This window comes from Astyanax mexicanus, chromosome 13 (assembly GCF_023375975.1).
Source record: "Astyanax mexicanus isolate ESR-SI-001 chromosome 13, AstMex3_surface, whole genome shotgun sequence".
NCBI classification, from domain to species: Eukaryota; Metazoa; Chordata; class Actinopteri; order Characiformes; family Acestrorhamphidae; genus Astyanax; species Astyanax mexicanus.
Window position 1 is genome coordinate 24081626 of NC_064420.1, and position 22397 is coordinate 24104022.

At 37.3% G+C, this 22397-nt stretch overlaps 2 protein-coding genes across 7 annotated transcripts in view; both read right to left on the reverse strand.

Annotated features, from left to right (window-relative positions):
- LOC125780590 (butyrophilin-like protein 2) overlaps positions 1–22397 on the reverse strand; it is a 430870-nt gene that overhangs the window by 116179 nt on the left and 292294 nt on the right. Inside the window, exons 2-5 of the mRNA XM_049462972.1 lie at positions 15279–15329; positions 7649–8023; positions 6744–7016; positions 1735–1833 (exon numbers count right to left, since the gene is read on the reverse strand). Of these exons, the coding sequence (XP_049318929.1) occupies positions 1735–1833; positions 6744–7016; positions 7649–8023; positions 15279–15327 (796 nt within the window). The 5' untranslated portion in view covers positions 15328–15329. The remainder of the gene's footprint in view (positions 1–1734; positions 1834–6743; positions 7017–7648; positions 8024–15278; positions 15330–22397) is intronic.
- LOC111188233 (butyrophilin-like protein 8) overlaps positions 1–22397 on the reverse strand; it is a 417096-nt gene that overhangs the window by 106641 nt on the left and 288058 nt on the right. The gene's annotated exons all lie outside the window — the stretch shown is intronic.

The window sequence follows — 22397 nt, forward strand, 5'->3', positions numbered from 1 at the left end:
TTAATTAGCAGGGTAAGAGAACAGTTCTGCTCAAAATATTGCATTTTACATTAAACATTATAGGTGACATACCAGAGTTCAAAAGAGGACAAATTGTTGGTGCACGTCTTGCTGGTGCATCTGTGACCAAGACAGCAAATCTTTGTGATGTATCAAGAGACACGGTATCCAGGGTAATGTCAGCATACCACCAAGAAGGACCAACCACATCCAACAGGATTAACTGTGGACGCTGTAAGAGGAAGCTGTCTAAAAGAGCTGTTTGGGTGCTAACCCGGATTGTATCCAAAAAACATAAAACCACGGCTGCTCAAATCACGACAGAATTTAACGTGCACCTCAACTCTCCTGTTTCCACCAGAACTGTCCGTCTGGGCAATAAGTTATTGTGGTCTAAAACCAGGTGATATATATATCACTTATGTTCTACAGTTGATGACTGGATAAATTGAAGAGTGGAGGTATGGGAGGATACACATCAGTGCATCAAAGCTGTGTTGTACTGTCAAAAGAACAAGGCGGACTGCTATCGATGGAAGAACACTTACTATCAACACAGAGACAGAGACTGGCTGTCAACCACTGAGGGAAGTACAAAATAGTTTCCCAAATACATCTGACTGTATATGATCTTGAAAAGTATTAACAAATTGGATTTGCCCAGTTAATACAGTCTGTCAAATTCTCTCTTCTTAAACCTGTTATTTTAGGTCTATTTCAAAAGGCTACACTTGGTTTGATCCCTCCACGTCTGGTGACTTTCAATGGGATGTCTGCTTATGCTGTTTGCTGGACTCTCAGCGGTGTGGAGGTGTTCTGCGGAACCTGATTGAATGGGAGGGTTATGAGCCAGAGGATCCAACAGAGGAGTTTTATACCTGCTTCACACTTGCTGGATCTTGGCTTGGTGGCTGATTTTCATCAAAATCATCCTGAGAAGCCAGTTTCTTATCCTAGAGGTTATCCTAGGCTGCCCCAGGAAGTCCAGTTCAGTGCAGTAACAAAGTGAGTTAGTGGGTCATCTGGAGACATCAAGGGTCATCATATGTAGTACATGGACTGACGTGCTGTCAAACCTGATACTGACTATGAAGTCCAAACCATCAATGGACAAACTCTTCTCCAGAACTGCAATTCCCAGCATGCATTTGACAATATCTCCTGTCCGTACTCAAACCAATCACATTATGCACATTATTTTCAGCTGTTGTTAATTTTTAAATCTGTATGTCCAATTTCACCAGTGACATACTGATTATTCTCATTATATTTGTATTCCTGTGTATGACCTGTTTTTTTCTTGTTGACTATGGTTTTTCCTTGTCCAGTTCCACTGTTTATTCTGTGTGTACTATTTTGGCTCGTGATTTTGTTCTGATATTTTGCATGTCTGTCTTTGTTTTTGACTCTTGCCTGTATTAAGACTACATTCTCTGAATGTGACACTTGTATTAAAGTATCACAAGCGTCCGACTCCCGTCCGTACTGTAACACATTCACTGTGGTTTACTAAATGTGTATTTTACTGTATCACTATAAATAGGTCTTATTAATTAAATAAAGGCACATATCTTTATGTGTGGAAATTTGACAGAAACAGATCATGTGAAAAAGCCTTGTACACTAGAAGTGATCTCAGCAGTGTGCATTTTATGAAATGTAAAGCTTTAAAAAAACAGAGATGTTGGAAGAAAATGTGCTGCAGGCATGCACTAACAGAGAGAGATGGTTTACCATAATAGAAGTGAAAAAAGACTCCAGCCAGGACAACCACGAGTAAAAGTACAACAATGGTAATTCCAACAGTTTTCCCAGCTTCACTGGGTACATGCTCTGAAACACAATCAAAACATTCAGTTACATTTCTGCCTCCAGTCAAAGACTTTTACAAGAACTAAAGAGTGTGTTTCTTTACCAATACTGATATTGATTATCAATTCTGTTTAACCTGTTTATTGACTGACTGTAAGTAAACAGTTTAAATTATTTCTATTGTCAACTTGTTTTGTTTTTGTAATTCTGAATAATGGTTAAAACATTACAATTTTGTTATTCTTAAACAAAACACTTGATCGACTTAAACCAGCATACAGAAAAAAAAGCATTTTACATGACACTCCAAGTACTCACAAGTAGGACTGCGAGGGGTTATCGTCATCACCACAGTTTTTATTTGTTTATAAAATAGATATATTATCTGCTCTAAGAAAACATATTGTTTATTGAACAAAGTGGAATAAACTGAAACACAAGCAGACTATATTGTAAGGGCTTCTTAAAGTAATTAAATACTTGCAATGATACATTCAATATGAAATCAGAAAGGGTGTTGATTATTATAGTTAAATCACAAATAAAGAGTGGGCTAATCTGGTTTGCATCTGGTTACCTGTTAAATCCATTCAACAACAGACACCAATCTATTTGTTAGCCATATACTTCCTAAACAAATGTAGCTTTTTTTTGTATTTTTGGTATTTTATACATCAGGAACTATTCAGTCAGGGTCCTATATTACACCCTGCACACAGTACATTGTGATGCTCATTGCTATCTTACACCCTGTCAGCAGACAGCCTCATTTAAATAGCAACACTGTTGCTGAATAGATCTATGCTGATGGGCGTGGTCGTCTGGAAGTGAGGTGTGTTTAGGTAAATTTCTGGCGTATTGCTATCACTGGTGCACCACTGACTGATTTGAACCTTTGTTTTTGATATTGCGCCTTGTGCAGCTGAATCCGTGTATCATTCGTTCATTTGATATTCAATTGAGAATCAAAATCGGAAAATTAAAAAACCAATTCGTTTTTTCGTTTTTTCGTTTTTGAATATAATACCAAAAAACGAATAACGGCTTGTATTTTGTATTTTTATTTGGTTATCCAAACAAAAATTGGAAATTTAAAAAACGGACCAGGAGCCGAATTTGATTTTGATTTTGAACTTGACCCATTTGTGTGCCCTGGAAGTTACTGATTTGTTTATTCTTGGTGGGTTTCTGTTGCGCGGGAGTTCACTGCAGTGTTATCTACACAGTCTGTATTGCTGTAGGCAGCATGGCCGGACTGGAACCACATTCTGGCCTAATTAAAGATCTTTTTGAAGGTATTAACTAAATATGACATTTAGCTACGGAACGTTAGACAAACACCTGAAAGATCCTGCCGATTTTTTCTGTTGTCATATCGTCTTCTTTCACTGCAACGCGTTTAGTTCCTCTGAACAAGATAAAACTCTCCATCCTCAACTCCATCCAAAGCCTACAGCAATACAGACTGTGTAGATAACACTGCAGTGAACTCCCGCGCAACAGAAACCCACCAAGAATAAACAAATCAGTAACTTCCGGGGCACACAAATGGGTCAAGTTCAAAATCAAAATCAAATTCGGCTCCTGGTCCGTTTTTTAAATTTCCAATTTTTGTTTGGATAACCAAATAAAAATACAAAATACAAGCCGTTATTCGTTTTTTGGTATTATATTCAAAAACGAAAAAACGAAAAAACGAATTGGTTTTTTAATTTTCCGATTTTGATTCTCAATTGAATATCAAATGAACGAATGATACACGGATTCAGCTCCTACTGTGCAAAAGGCGTGTACTAATTCTCTTAATTATTCATGGGTGTAGTTTGTGTGGCAGTAGTCATTGCCTTTAAGATGCAGGTGTGCTGCATTCTGGACCGCTGAACATCTCAACCCATGTGCTGGGCTGTTTTCACATTATGTAGTATTTTTGGATGTTGTGGGTTTTTTTTATGTCTATATTACTGAACTAACCAGACCCGGTTTCGCTAAGACAGACTCTAATTCTTAGTAAGTGTGCTACTGATAATTGTTAGCTGTTAATTTTCACCCAGTTGGTATTTATAAATTGGAGCCAAATTAGTTTAAATTAGTATCTTACCTAAGTCTCATCTAAAGACCCGGAAAGACGAAATACACTTTAGGAGGACAAGGAATAGACCTGTCATCTGCTCCCCTACAAAAAAAGGAATTCAAGTACAGAGCAAACGCTCCTTTGGTGGTATCTGTCTATAATCTCTGTTTTTGAATAGCATATTTTGAATAGTATATTTAGATCTACAACCTTTGCTTGTGTCTTTGTTTGATCTGTAGCTCTTGTTAGTTGATAAAATATCTGTATTGTGCTGCTATGATGTGTTTTCTGCAAATAGTTGTGATTCTAAAAAAAAATCATAACATGGACCTTTTTAATTGTCCTGGGAGATTTACTCCAAGACCCTCCAGTCAAAGCTTAACTCCCTTTTCATTAATCTGTAGTGCCACAACGCAAATTTATTGTCTTTATTTGGTTGTAAAGCAAGGGGATGTATTCTAATGTGATTTCTTTTTCTTTTTTTAACTGTGTATTACCCCAGTACGCCCAGTAAATGTTTATGCTACAAATTGGAATAATGCTGAGTTATTAGACACCTTTTTACCAGTAGTCCAGATCTGTCTTTACATTCTCTTGTGTTGTGTGGAGACCTAAATTTGTGATTTGAGCCTGTGCTGGATCAAGCCTTCAGTAGAACTACTGTTCTGTCTACATCTGCCAATGTGCTTAGAACATTTATAGCAAATTCAGACATGTGAAGCTTCTCCAAAGCAAGATTATTTTTAATCTCAGGTACATCATACCTTTACACACAGAGTCTATTATCTTGTTGACAATAGAATAATTTACACTGTATCCTACTGTGCATATAACACTATCCTTTAGCTTCTATAATTATGACCCTTTGTTTCACAGAAGAAGATTCTGGTCATGTCACACAGTGTCTTAATACACATAAAGAGGACTTTATTATGTTTTAGGATGTTAATCATATTTTGTTAGCACCTGTTCTTCCCCTGAGATCTAAACTTTAAGTGATTATAAGATTTATTTAAAAACAATAAACAGCACTGCTAAACTAGACAAAGATAATGCATTGTCCTATTCAGAAAATATTCATAAACATCATCTTATCCTATTAATTTTATTGAATACGTTTAATAAAGCATTGCAATTACCAACGAAAAAACCTGAGACACTGGGAAGAATGGCTCTGTCTGAGGGTGTCTAAGTATGTTAATGACTTTAATGGAGGCTTTATATTCAAGAACAGCATCTTTGGTCACACTGTAGCACACACAAAAACCAATCACAGCACAGCTTTCTTTACTTCCCCTCCCCTTTTTTACAAGCAAGAAGCCATTAATCAAAACACAGGGGAAGAGTTAGTTCCAAAACAAACGTCGACATCAATAATGTGGACCTGATTTGGATTTTCCAGAGTCAACGCAACACAAACAAGTACGGATGCCACTCGTCTCGTAAATTACTGAATCATCCTTTATTTGGCAATTAAATCTTGCATCCTGTATTTAACCAATATGTCAATTTAAAGAACAAATTATACTAATGGATTAACAGTAAATAAATAAATAAATAAATACATTTGTTAAGAGACTGGCTGACTATCCTGGACTTTGGTTCTCACTCTAAAGACTGCATTTCCCAGAATCAAGCTGTGTCTGACTTCCTGAACATGCCGGATCATATGGCGCTTTGGTGTTCCAGCTCACCTGACTTTTCCGATTGACGTTTCCTGTTTCCCCTTGTATAAATACCCCCCTGTTTCTGTTCCCCTTTGTCGAGTATTGACACCATTTCCTTAGCTTTTCTATCCTGCATTTCTTTTGTTGTTTTGCTACTTCGTTAATGACCTTTTTTTGTATTTCGACTTCTCCTTTAGCCTTGCCCTTCTATCTAAGTTTTGGATATCCAGTGTGTAACTCCCTTCCTGCTAACTCCGGTATGTTGTTGGATTAAGCTGCCCTATTTTGATGTTTACCATGCCTGTCCCACGTAACTCAATTAAATTTATAAATAACTTTAGATTTAGTATCTGTGCATCTGCGCTCATCTGGCCCGCGTGACAAAAAGCTTATTATTTAATACATATATTTACTACATATTTTCTAGATTAAAAATGTCCATAGAGCCTGCTGTGTATTTTGTGTCAAAATTTGTATATTTTTATATAAATATATACCAATTTATAAAAGTCTAAAATAAAATGATAAAAATGTGAAACATTTATTTTATTTATATATATATATATACAATGTTTAATTATATATTTATGTTTTGACTCCACAGGACTTGGGCCATGATGGTCATGGCCTAGAGAATCTGTGGTGGGCGTCCCTTATTTTAATTTCTGAAAGGTGGCATCCCTACAAACATTGGTGACTTGCAGGATTTGTGTTTCTTACGTCGGACGAAAACACAACAAACCTGTATAACCACTTAAAGAGTACACTAAAAGTCAAGTAGAGGCTAACGCTACAGCCTGAACAAAACAATGATAACAAGAGCATTTGAGAGAGGCACTCCGTATGAGAAAACAAGTGAATGATGGAGAGAGGTAACAGAAGCAATAACTCTTTACCTGGTAAAGGATATGGGTCCTTTTAATACAGTGAAAAACGAGGGGTTCCAAAGTCTTATCAATGTTGTTGACTTGTGTCACGTGTTCCCCAGCTATAAATACAGTTCTAATCTAATTACAGCTTCACTTATGTAACTGTTATGGTAAAAAATATGTATAAACGAATAAACACTAAAATAAATTCACAAACATTCAAAAACAAATATTTGTATTTTGTTAAAATGTAATTATACATCTACTTTCACATCTACTACATCTACTATTTCAGTGAGTGTGTAGCAGTGTGGAGTAACTCACCATTCAGTGTATGAGCACCGGTCCATCCCTCCTTCACATGATGTCTCTGTGTCACTGTGCAGAAGTATGAGTCGATTTTCTCTACTGTGATTCTGCTTTTCACATTAAAGAGATCAGCGACTCTCTGAGTTTCTGTTTCTGCAGTCAGATTAACTTCTTTACTGTTCCTCCACTGAAGCTCAGGTTCAGGACGCCAGCCTTTAGATTCACACAGTAAACTGAACTTTCCTGATTCATATTTCTCCACAGTGACCTCTGGTTCACTTCCCACAACTGTGGAGAAAATCATCAAAACATCCAAGAGTGTGGTATTCATTACTTTTATATAAATATTTATTGAAATATAAAAATGATTTATATAAATGTATAAATTATATTGTAACTTCAAGTTCACACATATCTGTATATATCTAAAATGATTTTTGCCCTAATAATCCACAAGACTACAATGCAAATTCTTACAGTTTAGTTTAAAATTCATCAATAATCATACAACCAAAAACGGAACCGAACAAAGTCGAATATTTTGTTTCTTTACATCGAAGATTTCCTAGACGTTTAAACAGAATCTTAATCAATCAAAATCAAAATACAATTAAAAGGTAGGATTTTATGTTACTGTTGAAAACACCACAGTGTCTGTGTCAACTAGACAAAAAGTGGAATTAGTATTCTGTTTGAGATGTAATGCAATAATTGTTTCCAGTGCAAATCATGTGTATGTGTCACATTCAGTGTTTTAAAAAACTGTGTTTTGCACGTTCACATGAGAATCATGCTCTTCACTCATTTTCAGTGAAATATAACATCATGTTTGTGTAATCAGGAAGGTGAAACACAGAGAAAGACTGATATTCAGATTTGTGTGAACACGACCTGAAACACATCTCAACTGAAATATTTACCTTCAACTGAGAGTTTAATGGTTTTATCACCACGCCAGTTCCAGTTCTTAGAGTCAACTCTGCATGTGTATTCTCCTTCATCAGAAATCCGAATGTTGGAGATTTTCAGTGAGGCGTCTCCATTCTTCAGCTCCTCTTTAAACACAGCGGTTCTTCTTCTGTAAGAAGGATTCTGATCTGTGTTTAGATCTGTATGATTCTCATAGAGATGAACCAGTGAATCATTCAGGTCTGATCTGGACCAAGTAACGGTCAGATTCACAGCGTTCACCATGATGTTCTGATCATTATGCTCTCGTACAGAACATGGCAGAACAACATAAGAACCAGAAACACTGAAAACAGGAGCTTCTGGAACCACCAACCTGAACTTCTCTGTAAACAAAACCAACAGAACCTTTAATAAACACACACAAACCACATATAATATACTCACACACACACACACCACATATAATCTACACACACACACACACACACACACACATAATCTACACACACACACACACACGCACACACATAATCTACACACACACACACCACATATAATCTACACACACACACATATAATCTACACACACACATATAATCTACACACACACACACACATAATCTACACACACCACATATAATCTACACACACACACACACCACATATAATCTACACACACACACCACATATAATCTACACACACACATATAATCTACACACACACATAATCTACACACACCACATATAATCTACACACACACACACCACATATAATCTACACACACACACCACATATAATCTACACACACACACACACATATAATCTACACACACACACACACATATAATCTACACACACACACACATATAATCTACACACACACACACATATAATCTACACACACACACACATATAATCTACACACACACACACATAATCTACACACACACACACACATAATCTACACACACACACCACATATAATCTACACACACACACACACCACATATAATCTACACACACACACACACACCACATATAATCTACACACACACACCACATATAATCTACACACACACATACACACACATATAGTCTACACACACACACACACACACACACACATATAATCTACACACACACACACACACACCCTACACACACACATAATCTAAACACACAAACACACACACACACATAATCTACACAAACACACACCACATATAATCTACACACACACACACACCACACACACACACCACATATATTCTACACACACACACAACATACACACAACACACACACACCACATATAATCTACACAAACACACATATAATCTACACACACACACCACATATAATCTACACACACACACAACATACACACACACACCACACAACACATATAATCTACACACACACACATATAATCTACACACACACACAACATACACACAACACACACACACCACATATGATCTACACACACACACACAACATACACACACACACCACACACACACAAACACATACACCACATATAATCTACACACACACACCACATATAATCTACACACACACGCCACATATAATCCACACACACACACACACCACATATAATCTACACACACACACACACACCACATATAATCAGGGGTGATAGTGAAAAAAAATCCTGAGCCTGAACTTTTTTTTCCTGTTCCAACAGGGTGAGGAAGGGTGGGGTGGGGGGGGTGGGGGGGTTGTTGGGGAGGGACAACAGACTGCATATGTGACGTAACATAGGCATAAATGTTGACACATTATTCAAACATTTAATAGTCTGTGTATAACCTTATTGTCAAGTGACACATTTTAGATAACGTTTTCATTTTCATATTTACATTTTCTCCACTCTTGTAAAAAAAAAAGTGCACTTTTATTTTTTTTTTCTACTGAGAGCTCTTCTTAAGATGGTGTCCTTGTGTAAAATAATGTAACTTTATGTTTCATAGAGATTTTTATAAACGTCAGGACATGTGGTCTTACTGTGAACTACAAATGAACAGAAGTCACATTACAGCGGTGTTTCTCAACCCTGATCCTGCATATTCTACTGCATATTAACACTGTTCTGCATATTCTACTGCATATTAACACTGTTCTGTATATTCTTCTGCATATTAACACTGTTCTGTATATTCTTCTGCATATTAACACTGTTCTGTATATTCTTCTGCATATTAACACTGTTCTGCAGATATTCTTATGATTTTAGCCGATCTGATTCAGGAGTTTAGGGTTAAGCAGTTTATCAGAGCTGTGTGTGGATGAAACTGGTGAAACCGGTGAAACTGCTCACTTACAGGAAGCTGCAGTTCCTCATCCAACCACTAGTCGGAGCTGCAGCAGCAGCACAAGCCCCGCTCTCTTCACTCAGTCACAGCTACAGCCCAGCCACGGGCTACAGAGCTCAGCTCAGCCAGTCTGGAGCGTTTTTTTTTTACACGTTTTTTTTAAGTTCATCTGTGTAGGAAAATGTTTTAAAAACGGATAATACAGCTCTCTACAGTTCACCTTTCAGCCAAAGCAGCTAACAGCAGCAGTTGTCATGGAGGCACTGCTCGGATTACATTATAAACAGGTCAGTTAGCGCGCTGCTAACCTCATGATGTTTATAACTACGGAGTTTAGTGGACACACCACGGCTGCAAGGTTAGACTGTTGAAGGCTACTGAAGACTATTAAAGGCTATTGGAGGTTATTGAAAGGGTTATTGGGGGCAGAAATCAGTAAAGGCTGGTTAGATAAGTGATTCACCTCCTCGTCCTTTACTGCGGTGAAACTGTGACTAGCGCTGTCACAGTGATGTTTATTTAACGTCATTAAAACTGATTTTGTCAGGTATTGTCTTATAAATATTTACACAGAACTTATATCTCTCCTAAAAAGCGTTTATTTTGGTCAGTAACATTCATGTTTATTTACTAGCAGCGTAAATTACCAGTGTTTGCTTTGGTGTGGATGTAATTAGGGGAATCTGTACCAGCCAGGTTTGCCAGGCACCTGTGTGGCATTAATGTGGCATTTGGCCCCGCCCAAGATCGGTATCGGCGATCGGCCCATCGTGGTGAAAGACGACCGGCGATCGGAATCGGCCCCAAAAACACTGATCGGTTCAGGAGGTGTAAAAAAGGAGGTGAATTTTGGCAGTGCATCTGCGATTCTTTTGCTCTCTGCCCGTTTCTTTCGTTTAGCACAACCACTTTCATAACTCCGCTTCATTTTCACTGTGACAGCTGTCACTCTAGGTGAAAATCAAGATCAGGTGAAAATCTAGGTGAAATGAAGATCAGGTGGAAAACACAATTTTAGTTCAGTGATCAGGGTTAAGAAACTGCAAACATAAAGTACTGTACTAAATTCTGACTATCCACTACATCTGGCTTCTAGCTAATTAGCTATATTCATTTTCTCCTGTAATCCTAAACTAATAACGACAGTGAAATATGTGAAATAGTGATTAGCTGATCAGGTACAGGGCAAGTTGGACATTACATATATAGTTTATTTATTTTCTAAAACCTTGACTATCTAGCTATTAAACCCTAATTAAACCCTATCTAGCTAATTCCAAACTCAAGCTAACTCACTAACACAGCTGCAGTTTATTAATCACAGTGGGTTTAATCTGTGTGCTGATACAAGAAGTGTATTTTTAACCAGCTATCAGAAACATATCATCACAGTTTACGTGTTTAGCCTACCGTTATCTTTTTTTGAGAAAAATCTCCGTATATCCAGATCTGTTTTTAAATCAGCTGAAGCTGCTGCGTCCGATCCCGCTGCTAAATCTCACAGCAAGGGAGGGGCTTCCCCCGCTCGTCCGCGCGCCGCAAAAACAGCAAGCTGATTGGCTGTTTCTACTGAGAGGCGGGACTTAATACCTGAACCGGCTCTATTTATTTATTTATTTATTTATTTTATTTATATATATATATTTTTTTTTATAGAGCCACGCTACGCCGGATTTCCGGCGCGGCGCCGGAATGCTATCACCCCTGTATAATCCACACACACACACCACATATAATCTACACACACACATACACACACACACACACACACACCCACACACACACACCCACACACCACATATAATCTACACACACACACACACACACACACAATCTACAAACACACACACACACACCACATATAATCTACACACACACACACTCACACACACAGTGGCATGCGCAGACATTTTGGGGGCAAGTGCTCAGTGCTTAATTTTAATGCCCCCCCCCAAGCAAATCAGTCCAGAACCGGGGCTGTATGTGGTCGTCCTCACGTTATCTATCATTGATTTGGGCTAGAGCGGCTAGTTTATCTGGTGACCAGTCGGCTAAAGACGCTTAGTAGTTTGGTGCTGTATGAGACATTTTACTGCACAACAAAATGATTTCACGTTGGGTTTAGAGGGCAAACGGTAGGATTTTACTTGATGTGTATGTTACCTGGCTGGTGGGACAGGGGGGAGAAGAAGCCTATCTGTTGCTGTGCGTGCTGTGCTGAAGACTCGCTGAACTGAACTGCTGCTGTAGCGCACGACCGCGCGGGGTCATGTGACAGGAAGAGAGAGGTCGGGTGTGTGCGAGCTGATTTCAGGGCATTCTGTTTTCAAGGTTTTCAAAAGATCATTTCAAACCGGCCTCAGTAAAATCTTAATAATAATAATAAATTAAAAAAAAGAAGTTTCAAAAGGGCATTTGGTTGATAAAGGGCAGAGTTGGTGGTGCTTTAGCACGCCTCTGTACACACACCATATATAATCCACACACACACCACAAATAATCTACACACAAACACTACAGACAATCTACTAACACACACCCCAGACAACATAGTCACACACACCACAGACAATTTACTCACACACATCACAGTTGCCTAAAAAAATGCCTAACATAAAATATTTTTTAGAATGACACTATACAGTGCTTGAAAAAGTATTCATACCCCTTTACAAAAAACAAATGTGCATGCATTTTATTAGGATTTTATGTGATGGACCAACATAAAGTAGCAAGCAATTGTGTAAGTAAACAATAGTGTAATTACGTAAAAAATAACTTACATCATTTTATAACATGGCTTTCTAAATATTTAAAAAAAAAAGAAAAATGTGAAATTTTTGCATTTAACCCCTTGTACTCTGTTACCCCCAAATAAAGTCCAGTGTGTCCAATTGCCTGATCACACCAGACAGGGATAAAGTTGTGGATAAGTATAAAGCAGGGTTAGGTTATAAAATAATTAAAGATATGAATGCCATCCTCCAAAAATGGTAGGAGTATGGCACAACTACCAAAACATGGCCTCCACCTAAACTGACACCTGAACTGACAGCTAAGGAGTGCACTATTTTGTAAATCAGCCAAAAGGCCCATGGTAACTCTGGAGGAGCTGCATAGATCCACAGCTTAGGTGGGACAATCTTTCCACAATACAACAATTAGTAATGTACTAAACAGATCTGTAATTTATGATTTTTAAAAGCCAGCCATAAGAAGTCCCTTATGCAGTTTGCCAAAAAAAACATGTAGGAACACAGTAAACATATGGAAGACGGTTTTGTGGCCAGATGAGACAAAAGTTTTTGAGTTTTTTAGCCTAAATGCAAAGCGCTATGTCTGGCAGTAAAGTAACACTGTTTATCACCCTAATCACATCCCCAGTGTGAAACATGGTGGTGGCAGGATCATACAGTGGGGAAGCTTCTCTTTAACAGGAAGCTAAAGCTGAAGCTGATAAGAGGCTGGTTAGAGTTGATGGGAGGATGGATGAGGGCAATCCTGGAAGAAAACCTTTTGAAGGCTTGTAAAGACTTAAGACTATGAAGAAGATTTACCTTCCAGCAAGACAATGACCCTAAACATATATCCAGAGCTATAGTGGAATGGTTTAAATCAAAGAATATTCATGTGTTAGAATGGAACAGTCTAAGTCCTGATCTAAATCAGATTGAGCTTCTGTGACAGCACATGAACTTTGCTGTTCACAGACGCTCTTCATCCAACCTGGCTGAGCTTGAGCTGTTCAGCAAAGAAAAATGGGCAAAAATCTCTGGATTCTGGAAGCGTAAAGCTGGTGGAGACAAACCCCAAAAGTTGTAATGCCGCTGTAATTGCAGTGAAAGCTTGTCCTTCAAAATACTGACTTAGGGGGCTGAATATAAATGCAGCCCACACTTTTTATTTATAAGTAAAATATTATTTTTTACTTGATTGCTATTTTGTGTTGATCAGATAAAATCTTGATCTGTTTAGTACATAACTAATTGTTGTCTTGTGGAAAGATTGTCCCACCTAAGCTGTGGATCTATGCAGCTCCTCCAGAGTTAACATGGTGTAACACCTTAGCCCATGTCTGTCTTCTGTTTCTCCCTCATTTGGTCTCTTGTACTCCTGCCCCTCTGTTTTCCTGTCAAGTGTTCCCAGCCATGTGCTTTTGTTGTGTTTTTGTGCCTGTCCCCACCCTAGCTCCGCCCCTGCCCTAGCTATTAGTGTTCTCACCTGTGTCCTGTCTGTAACCCCGCCCCCTCGTCATCCAAGCCCAGGTGTTTCTCACTCTCCTCTTGTATTTAAGCCCCTCTGTTTGAATGTTCAGTGTCGAGTCTTTTGTATCTTTGTATCCTTTCTGTCCGTTTGTATCTTAGTCTTAGTTTAGTAGTCTGTGTTTCTTAGTTTTTGTTCTAGTTTGATCTTCTCCTTGCCTTGTTTTTTTGTAATTTTTTTGCGCTACCTGTGTTTTGTTTACTGTTTTATTTTATCTTGTTTGTTTAAATAAATAATATCTGCACTTACGTCCATCCCTTCTCCCGCGTAACACATGGGTCTTTTGGCTGCTTTACTAAATAGTGCTCTCCTTGGCTGTCAGTTCAGGTGGAGGCCATGTTTTGGTAGTTGTGCCATACTCCTACCTTTTTGGATGATGGCATTCATATCTTTAATCATTTTATAACCTAACCCTGCTTTATACTTATCCACAACTTATCCCTGTCTGGTGTGATCAGGCAATTGGACACACTGGATTTTATTTGGGGGTAACAGAGTACAAGGGGTTAAATGCAAAAGCATTTCACATTTTTTAATTTTAAATAAGATTTACAAGTTTGTGGGAGTAACATAGATTCATCATAGATCATAGATTTCTTTTTAAAAATTGTATTTATTCATATGTTTCTTTTAATTTGATTCATGCCAACAACACTTGCTTTATTTAATGCAAATATTTGTTTTTAGGAAAAGAAAAGTGATTGAATTATATATTATAAATAGCTTTTCTTCTAGTTTAAAGTGAGATTCTTTAGATTCAGATATAATTATTAGATCAAAAATGACTATTAATTATTTAATATGCATTCATCCTCTGAAACTCTTTTTTCCCTTTGTTTCAGACTACACACTACACACATATTTAATAACTCTGCATTTACTGGAACATACAGTATTTATCATAAACCAACTCTAAACATACATTCTGAACAGTATAAGTGAAGTAGATACTTCATACTGTATTATTTCTTTTCACTGTATTTGGTGTTTCTCTGTGGGTGTTTAGAGAGTGTTTGTGGATTAGTGGAGTTTACTTACGTGAAAGTGTGCTGGGGAGGAACAGTAATATCACCCAAACATACTGCATTTCTGAAAAAGACCAGCACAATGAAATCAATACACTCAGCATAACTGATCACAAAACAGCATTTACATCACAGCAGATATTTCACTATTTTCACACAAAATCTGGGTGTTGATTGTAAATTTAACTGTAAATGAGAGTAACCTAAAACCCACCAAACATTTCAGACTAAAAAGTCATTTCTAGACCTGTTTAATATAATAATTTATAAATTAACAATTAAAGGATGTATCAACTGAATGCTTTTAATTTCAAGAACACTATAAATACCATTTTTAGGGATGTCCTCAACTTGGGTTTGGCTGTTCAATATGAATATATGACTGTTCATGTTTTACTCATGGCATATTCCGCCAAATCTGTGCCATTTCTGTCTCTAGGAAATTATATGTATAAATGTGCACACATAACTTTGAAACACAATTTATTATTAAGAATAGTGTCTTGTACATTGACCTCATTGCATAAGTAAGATATGTCATACAAAAACATGAATAAAACCTAATTAGAACACTGAAAAAATAGCATTTGTTACCTGTTCCCACTCTATACCTATAAACTTTACGATGAAATATAATCAATTAAATCCTTCGGAAATTTACTGTGATTGTTACGTTGTTATGTGACTCCAAATCCCATCTGTGCTATAAAATTATATATATATTACATAGTAAATCCAATATCTAAAAATCCAATCTTTAAGTTAAAACACGCATACACACACTTTCTGGGTTTTACTCAGTCCTGTTTCATTAGTTGGTTCTTCTGAAGATCACGAGAAGACCCAAATTAAGTTCCCTCATTAGTTTTTCTGTATATTTGATCTTATTATAACTATGACTGAGGAGGTCAATCTCTACACTCATTCCTTTTACCTAAAATTAGAATGTGCTCAGTGTCCTAGTGCTATTAGCATAGCCACCATTTAGCTATTTTTCACATTTTTCCAAATTCTGTGCTTTCTGTGGCTTTCATTCTTGTTACTTTTATTCCTGTTACTCAAAACATAAAAAGTAACAGGGATGAGTGCCAGTAACAGGACTGAGTTGCAGTAACAGGAGTGAGAGCCATTAACAAGAATGATTTTTTAATTATTAGAAAATGCAGTGCACTATTTCTTTAAAATAAAAACCTTTTTGATAGAAAATTAAAGGAATTAGTGGGCTTGCTTTTAAACATGCTTTTTAAATGTCACGAGTTTTGTAACCATCTTCGGATTAGAAGCCTTCAAAAAATGAACTAGAGCTGCCGGTGTTTGACCAGGTCATGTTTTCAATAATTAAATACATGAAAAACTATTTGAAAAAATAAGTTTAATTAATTGATGTAAAATACACGCATATATATATATTGTAAAATACAGTAAAAAAAACAGTAAATACATGTATATATATATATATATATATATATATATATATATATATATATATATATATATATGGCCCTGTGTTGTAATGCAGCCTAGGTTTGGGCAGGATGCTGCTTGGGTGACCTTGTGAACTTCTTTGGGTGTGGAGGCTGTTAGGCCTCATTTTTGTTTTTGTTTTTTGGATCTTTGATTTTTCTTTGTTTTTTTGGATCCTTGATCCCTTTTCGTTACTCTCTTATTTTTTTGATTCTCCTAGACTGTATTTATGAAATAAATTATATTTGATTATTGAATCTGGTGTTGCCTCCCCTCTTTTTATGTTGCGTTTTAATTTACGAAATGGAATACCTCTGGAATATAATCAAAAGGGAGAAGGATGATCACAAGCCATCAAACCAAACTGAACTGATTGAATTTTTACAGCAGGAGGGGCATAAAGTTATCCAAAAGCAGTGTGTAAGACTGGTGGAGGAGAACATGCCAAAATGCATGAAAACTGTAGTTAAAAAACAGGGTTATTCCACCAAATATTGATTTCTGAACTTCTTTTATTCAAGGTCTGAAAACTATGCTTCTTTTTTGTTATTTAGCCATTTCTCATTTTCTGCAAATAAATGCTCTAAATTACAATATTTTTATTTGTAATTTGGGATAAATGTTGTGGAGTTAATGGAGTTCCCGTTATTGGTTGAGTTCTGCATTAAGTACTGTTGGATTAATTTTATTTTGTGAATATACCGCTTTAAAAACAAGGTAAGCACATTATTTAACATTTCAATAAAATGCTTTTCATATCCTGTTGTTGTATTAGCCATTTAATTCACACATTGGTAAAGTTTAACTGTTCTTAAAAATGAATGGTCTGATATTGACAATCCAATTTTTGCTTAGACTGTCGCATTTTCAATATGGATTTTATAAAATCTGACTGCTAATGTCCGGTTTTGATGGATATTAATTTTTTATTTCCATCTTAATTTCGATAATGAATTTTTTTTGACAGATCCTTGACTTTGATTTTGTACCTAAATTCAACGTATGTCTATGGTTGGAGCTTAATATCAAGGCAATTTCAGGATTTGGAATCAAACCAATAAAAATTTTCATTTAAACTACAACTAAATATCTGTAACATTTGAGCTTGAAATCTTGATCTTGATGTCAACCTGACGTTGGGTTTTGACTTCAACCCGATTTTCATTTCCAACAAAAATGTTACAACTATATAACGTTATATATAACTATATAACTATATAACGTCAATCTGCCGTTAATTTTTGAGTGTTACCTGACTGATAACCAACCCTAATTCAGCGCCTGCCCAACGTTGGGTTTTGACATTTTTCATTTCCAAATAAAATATACCGTCTGGCCCACGTTTAAGTCCAACGTCTTTCTGACGTCAACGTGGCGTCTTGTGCCTGCTGGGTTGATACCCAAAATAGACCAGCTCAAAGTCTGGATTGCAACCTTAAAACCTGATATCCTAGTAGTTACTGACAAACATATCCAGAAATAACCTTCCTGGATATAACATGTTCTAACATGCACCTCATCTTGAGGTGGAGGGGTGGCTAATATGTAAAAGATCACCTTCACTGTTCAGGTGCCTTAGCCAAATCTGTTTCTAAACAGTTTGAAATATTAATTCTTAATATCAAGCTGCCTAACAATTTCTGGTTGACAGTGGCTGGGTGTTACCCCCTCATCAGCCGCAGCATGCACTTTAATGGCATTAAATGAAGATCTGAGTTTGTCTTTTTTGTATCCCTTAGCTGGGATATGTTTAAACCATTTTTTCATAAACCAATATCAGAAATAGGTGGATTTGTCCCCCCAAAAAATGATACCGGAGAAAAAGCAGAAATTGTTTAAAAAAAAACTTTTATTTTGAAAGCGTGCCGAAATCTGCACCCCCGCCATGAAAAGCAACTTCTCTCAGGAGCGTGTTTCTAATTAAAGTTAGCTAAAGCAGTTTTCTCTGATGTAGGTGCAAGCTCCAGAGAGGGGGTGCTCTTCGTAGCGGGGGTGCTTAATTCCGCACAACATCAGCTTTACACACAAGGTCAGTGATAAGAGCAATGAATCGCAACAATAACAATATCCTGCAATCAGTGTTGGGCCCGTTACTTTGAAAAAGTAATTAGTTATAGTTACTAGTTACTTCTCCAAAAACATAACTGAGTTACTAACGGAGTTACTCCACTATAAAAGTAACTAGTTTCCAGTCAAAGTAACTATTGCCTAGGGGTGGGAATCGATTACTATCTCACGATTCGATTCGATTCCGATTTTGGGGGCCACGATTCGATTCAAAATCGATTTTTGATTCAAAACGATTTGAATTATAAATATTTCTGCTTCTGGCTTATGAATCGTATTGAAAAAAAACCCTCCATAATATACACTGGTCCTGGAGCAAGTAATGTGTTACAAAAACAATAAAATGTGCAGGAATGTGGGTCCTCAGTGACAGAGGAATCACTGGGATATCACAATGACGTTAATGAACAATAAATACATAAATAAATAACACTGCTTTATTACCAGGCTACTAGCGGTGGTGTGTAGGTGACGCTGCTGGGCTGATGTGATGATAGCAGTGGAGCGCTAAAGTTCAGGAGCAGCTGCTGATTAACTAGTTAATTTAAGGTGGTTGTATTTCTTCAGAAAGGGGGCAGGAGGTGGAGAAATTAATTCATATTGTCCATTCCTTAATTCCTCTGTGATGAGGAGCTGAAATTAGCTCTGATTAGCTTATTGTTATTTTTCCGTTCCGCCTTAAATGCTGCAGCCCGCTGCCACCTGTAGCGTTATTTAAGGTGGAACTGGAAAGTTAGCTAGTTAGCTAGCTAACAGTTACTGAAACTAACTACTAGCGATCTTTTTTATGCTTGTTATGAAGCATTCTGCCATAAAACATTGAAACTACACGTTAATCTAAGGTAATATAGTGCTTGTTCTGCCATCTTACCGGTGATTCTCAAACACCTACGCTCTGTGTGTGTCTGGAAGATCTCCAAAGGGACAAGCGCTATCCCCAGGGTTGCCAGGTCCAACAAAAATACCCAGCCCAAAATCAGTCTAAAACCCGCCCCTCAGAATCGATTTTGGGACATTTTAAATCGATTCTGAATCGTAGTAAATGAGAATCAAGATTCTTATGTGAATCGATTTTTTGGCACACCTCTACTATTGCCTTACTTCTGTGTTATTCCCCCGTAAAAAAATAAATAAATAAGTTATGAAATTACTATTATTATTAGAAAAATAACAAACAAAAATAAACCCAAATTTTAACATTTTAACAAAAATATAATCTAACAAATAAAAAATAAAAAAAGAAACAAAAAACTCCACACGACCAAAAAAAATTACTAAGACTTGTAGTACTAAAAAAAAAAAACAAATAAGCATCTGAGGATGAAATTAAACAAACCAAAGCACACTCATGGGAAAAATGTATATATAAACAAAACAAATGGACAAAAACAACAATCTCATGCAGCAGAAACCAGAGCAGCTAAAAAAGTTACCGTCCTTTAAACAGAACTTGGCCTGTCCATGTCTGAAAAGAATACAACAATTCTCCCATTAACCTCTACAAATTCTACCAATATCTAATAATTAAAAAACATGTAACAGGCATTCCTATATTCCTATATCCTATAATTTTCCTACCTGGAGTAAAGCCGTGGAACAGTGAAATGGCGACGATAGGAAGAGATAAAGCAACAGAGATGCGCAGCAGAAACCGAATGAAGGCCTCAGACCCCGGCACAACACTACCACACCAATCACTGAATTGATTAGAGCACGTACAGTCCCAGCAGCCAGAAGGTCAAGTTCACCAGAAAGAGGAGGGGTTAACCAGGGCAAACGACCTCCTAAACCCTGCCACTACCCCTTTTTACAGGGTTAGAGCGACCATCTCACCATCAATCCATCTTTCCGTCCCTTGTGAATCACACGCACACTTTCGCCTTTGTCTGTTTGCGCAAAGTTAAAAAAAAATAATAATTAATTGAGCTGCTAAAGTAACGTGCAGTAACAGGGTGTCGGAAATGGTAATGGCGTTATAGTTACAGTCAGAGTAATTAGTTAGATTACTCGTTACAGAAAAAAGTAACGGCGTTAGTAACATAGTTTATTTCAATGCCATTACTCCCATCACTGCCTGCAATAAATAATAATAAAAACGACTTTTGGGTAATGTCTTGTTCTGCTAACAGATTGGGAGGGTTTGGGTTATCTAATGTTTATATTAACTGCTACCAAATATCTCTAAAAAACGTAAAGTTATACTTTTTAATAAAAGGACCCCATCTTAAGAAGTGGTTTCTGTAGAAAAAAAAAAAAACACAGGACACAAGGCTACTGAGTTTTTTTTTTTTTTATGGAGAAAAGAAAGGTATACAACAGAATGGACATGCCAATACCTAATAATAATAATAATAATAATAATAATAATAATAATAATAATCTATATATGCATTTGTCATATGTATATAATTCAGATGTCATGTACGGTCATGTATAGGGCTGGGGCGACGCGTCGACATAATCGACGTCATCGATTACGAAAATACATCGATTTGCATAACGTGCGTCGGCGCGTCGTAAATATGATCAGAACTATGTTAATTAACACGGTAACATAGAAGCATAGAACTATTATTTAATTAAAATGATTTTTAAGAACAGCTAAACACAGTTCTGCAAGTCAAACGCGGAGGAGTTCACGTGCGAGAGAGAGAGAGAGAGAGAGAGACACAGAGAGAGAGAGAGAGACACAGAGAGAGAGAGAGAGAGAGAGAGAGAGAGAGAGAGAGAGAGACACACACACAGAGAGAGAGAGAGAGAGAGAGAGAGATTCGCTTGTTCTGGTGAGAGCTCATATTCTAGTCCCATACATAATTCTACAGCTCCCTCAAGTGTTTTCTGCCGTATTTTGCGGCTAGCGCGAGCGCTTACAACTGACACCGCGGACCGCGAGGTGCCGCCGCGTTTGTGCCGAATTCGACTCTCTGCTGAATCTGACTCCCGCTTCGCGGACAGAATCGGCACAACACCCCCGCTGTAGAACTGCGGTAGTGAAAACAGCGCTTATAAATAAATTTGTTTAGTTTCACTTTTAGTTTTCGTTATTTTCGTTATTTTTTTTTTTTACATAAAAATATAATTAAAAAACAGACGCCTACATCTCGGACTATTTTCTGGAGCCCGGGTCGGATTTCGGGTCGGACCTCGGGTCATGTCGGGTTCGGGCAGAGGAGAGCATGGACTCCGGAGAGCAATCTCCAGCTACAAAAAAACGCCAGCGGGCATCTAAAGTTTGGGAGCATTTCACGCAAAAGGGCAACAATGTGGTCCTCTGCCATACGTGCAAAAGGAGCACTTGAAGCGCAAACATCCAGGAGCACTATGTCAACAGGGTCACACAGTAAGTTACCGTTTACATCAGGGTCTCCGCGGGTGTCCTTAAAAAGGCTGTCTACCAAAGGTTTTAAACCTGCCACAGGCAGAAATTATACATATTTGGTTTATATTTGTGCATGGCATTTCACAGTTTCCAGAAACAGTAGCATTATTCATAAGTTCAGGTGTTAGCTAAGCTAGCTGCCTTAAGTTATTTTAGCTAGCGCCGTCGGCGCTGCGGTGTTGCACCGTTTTCTGTCACCGTCGGAATTTTGTGACCAGTGCT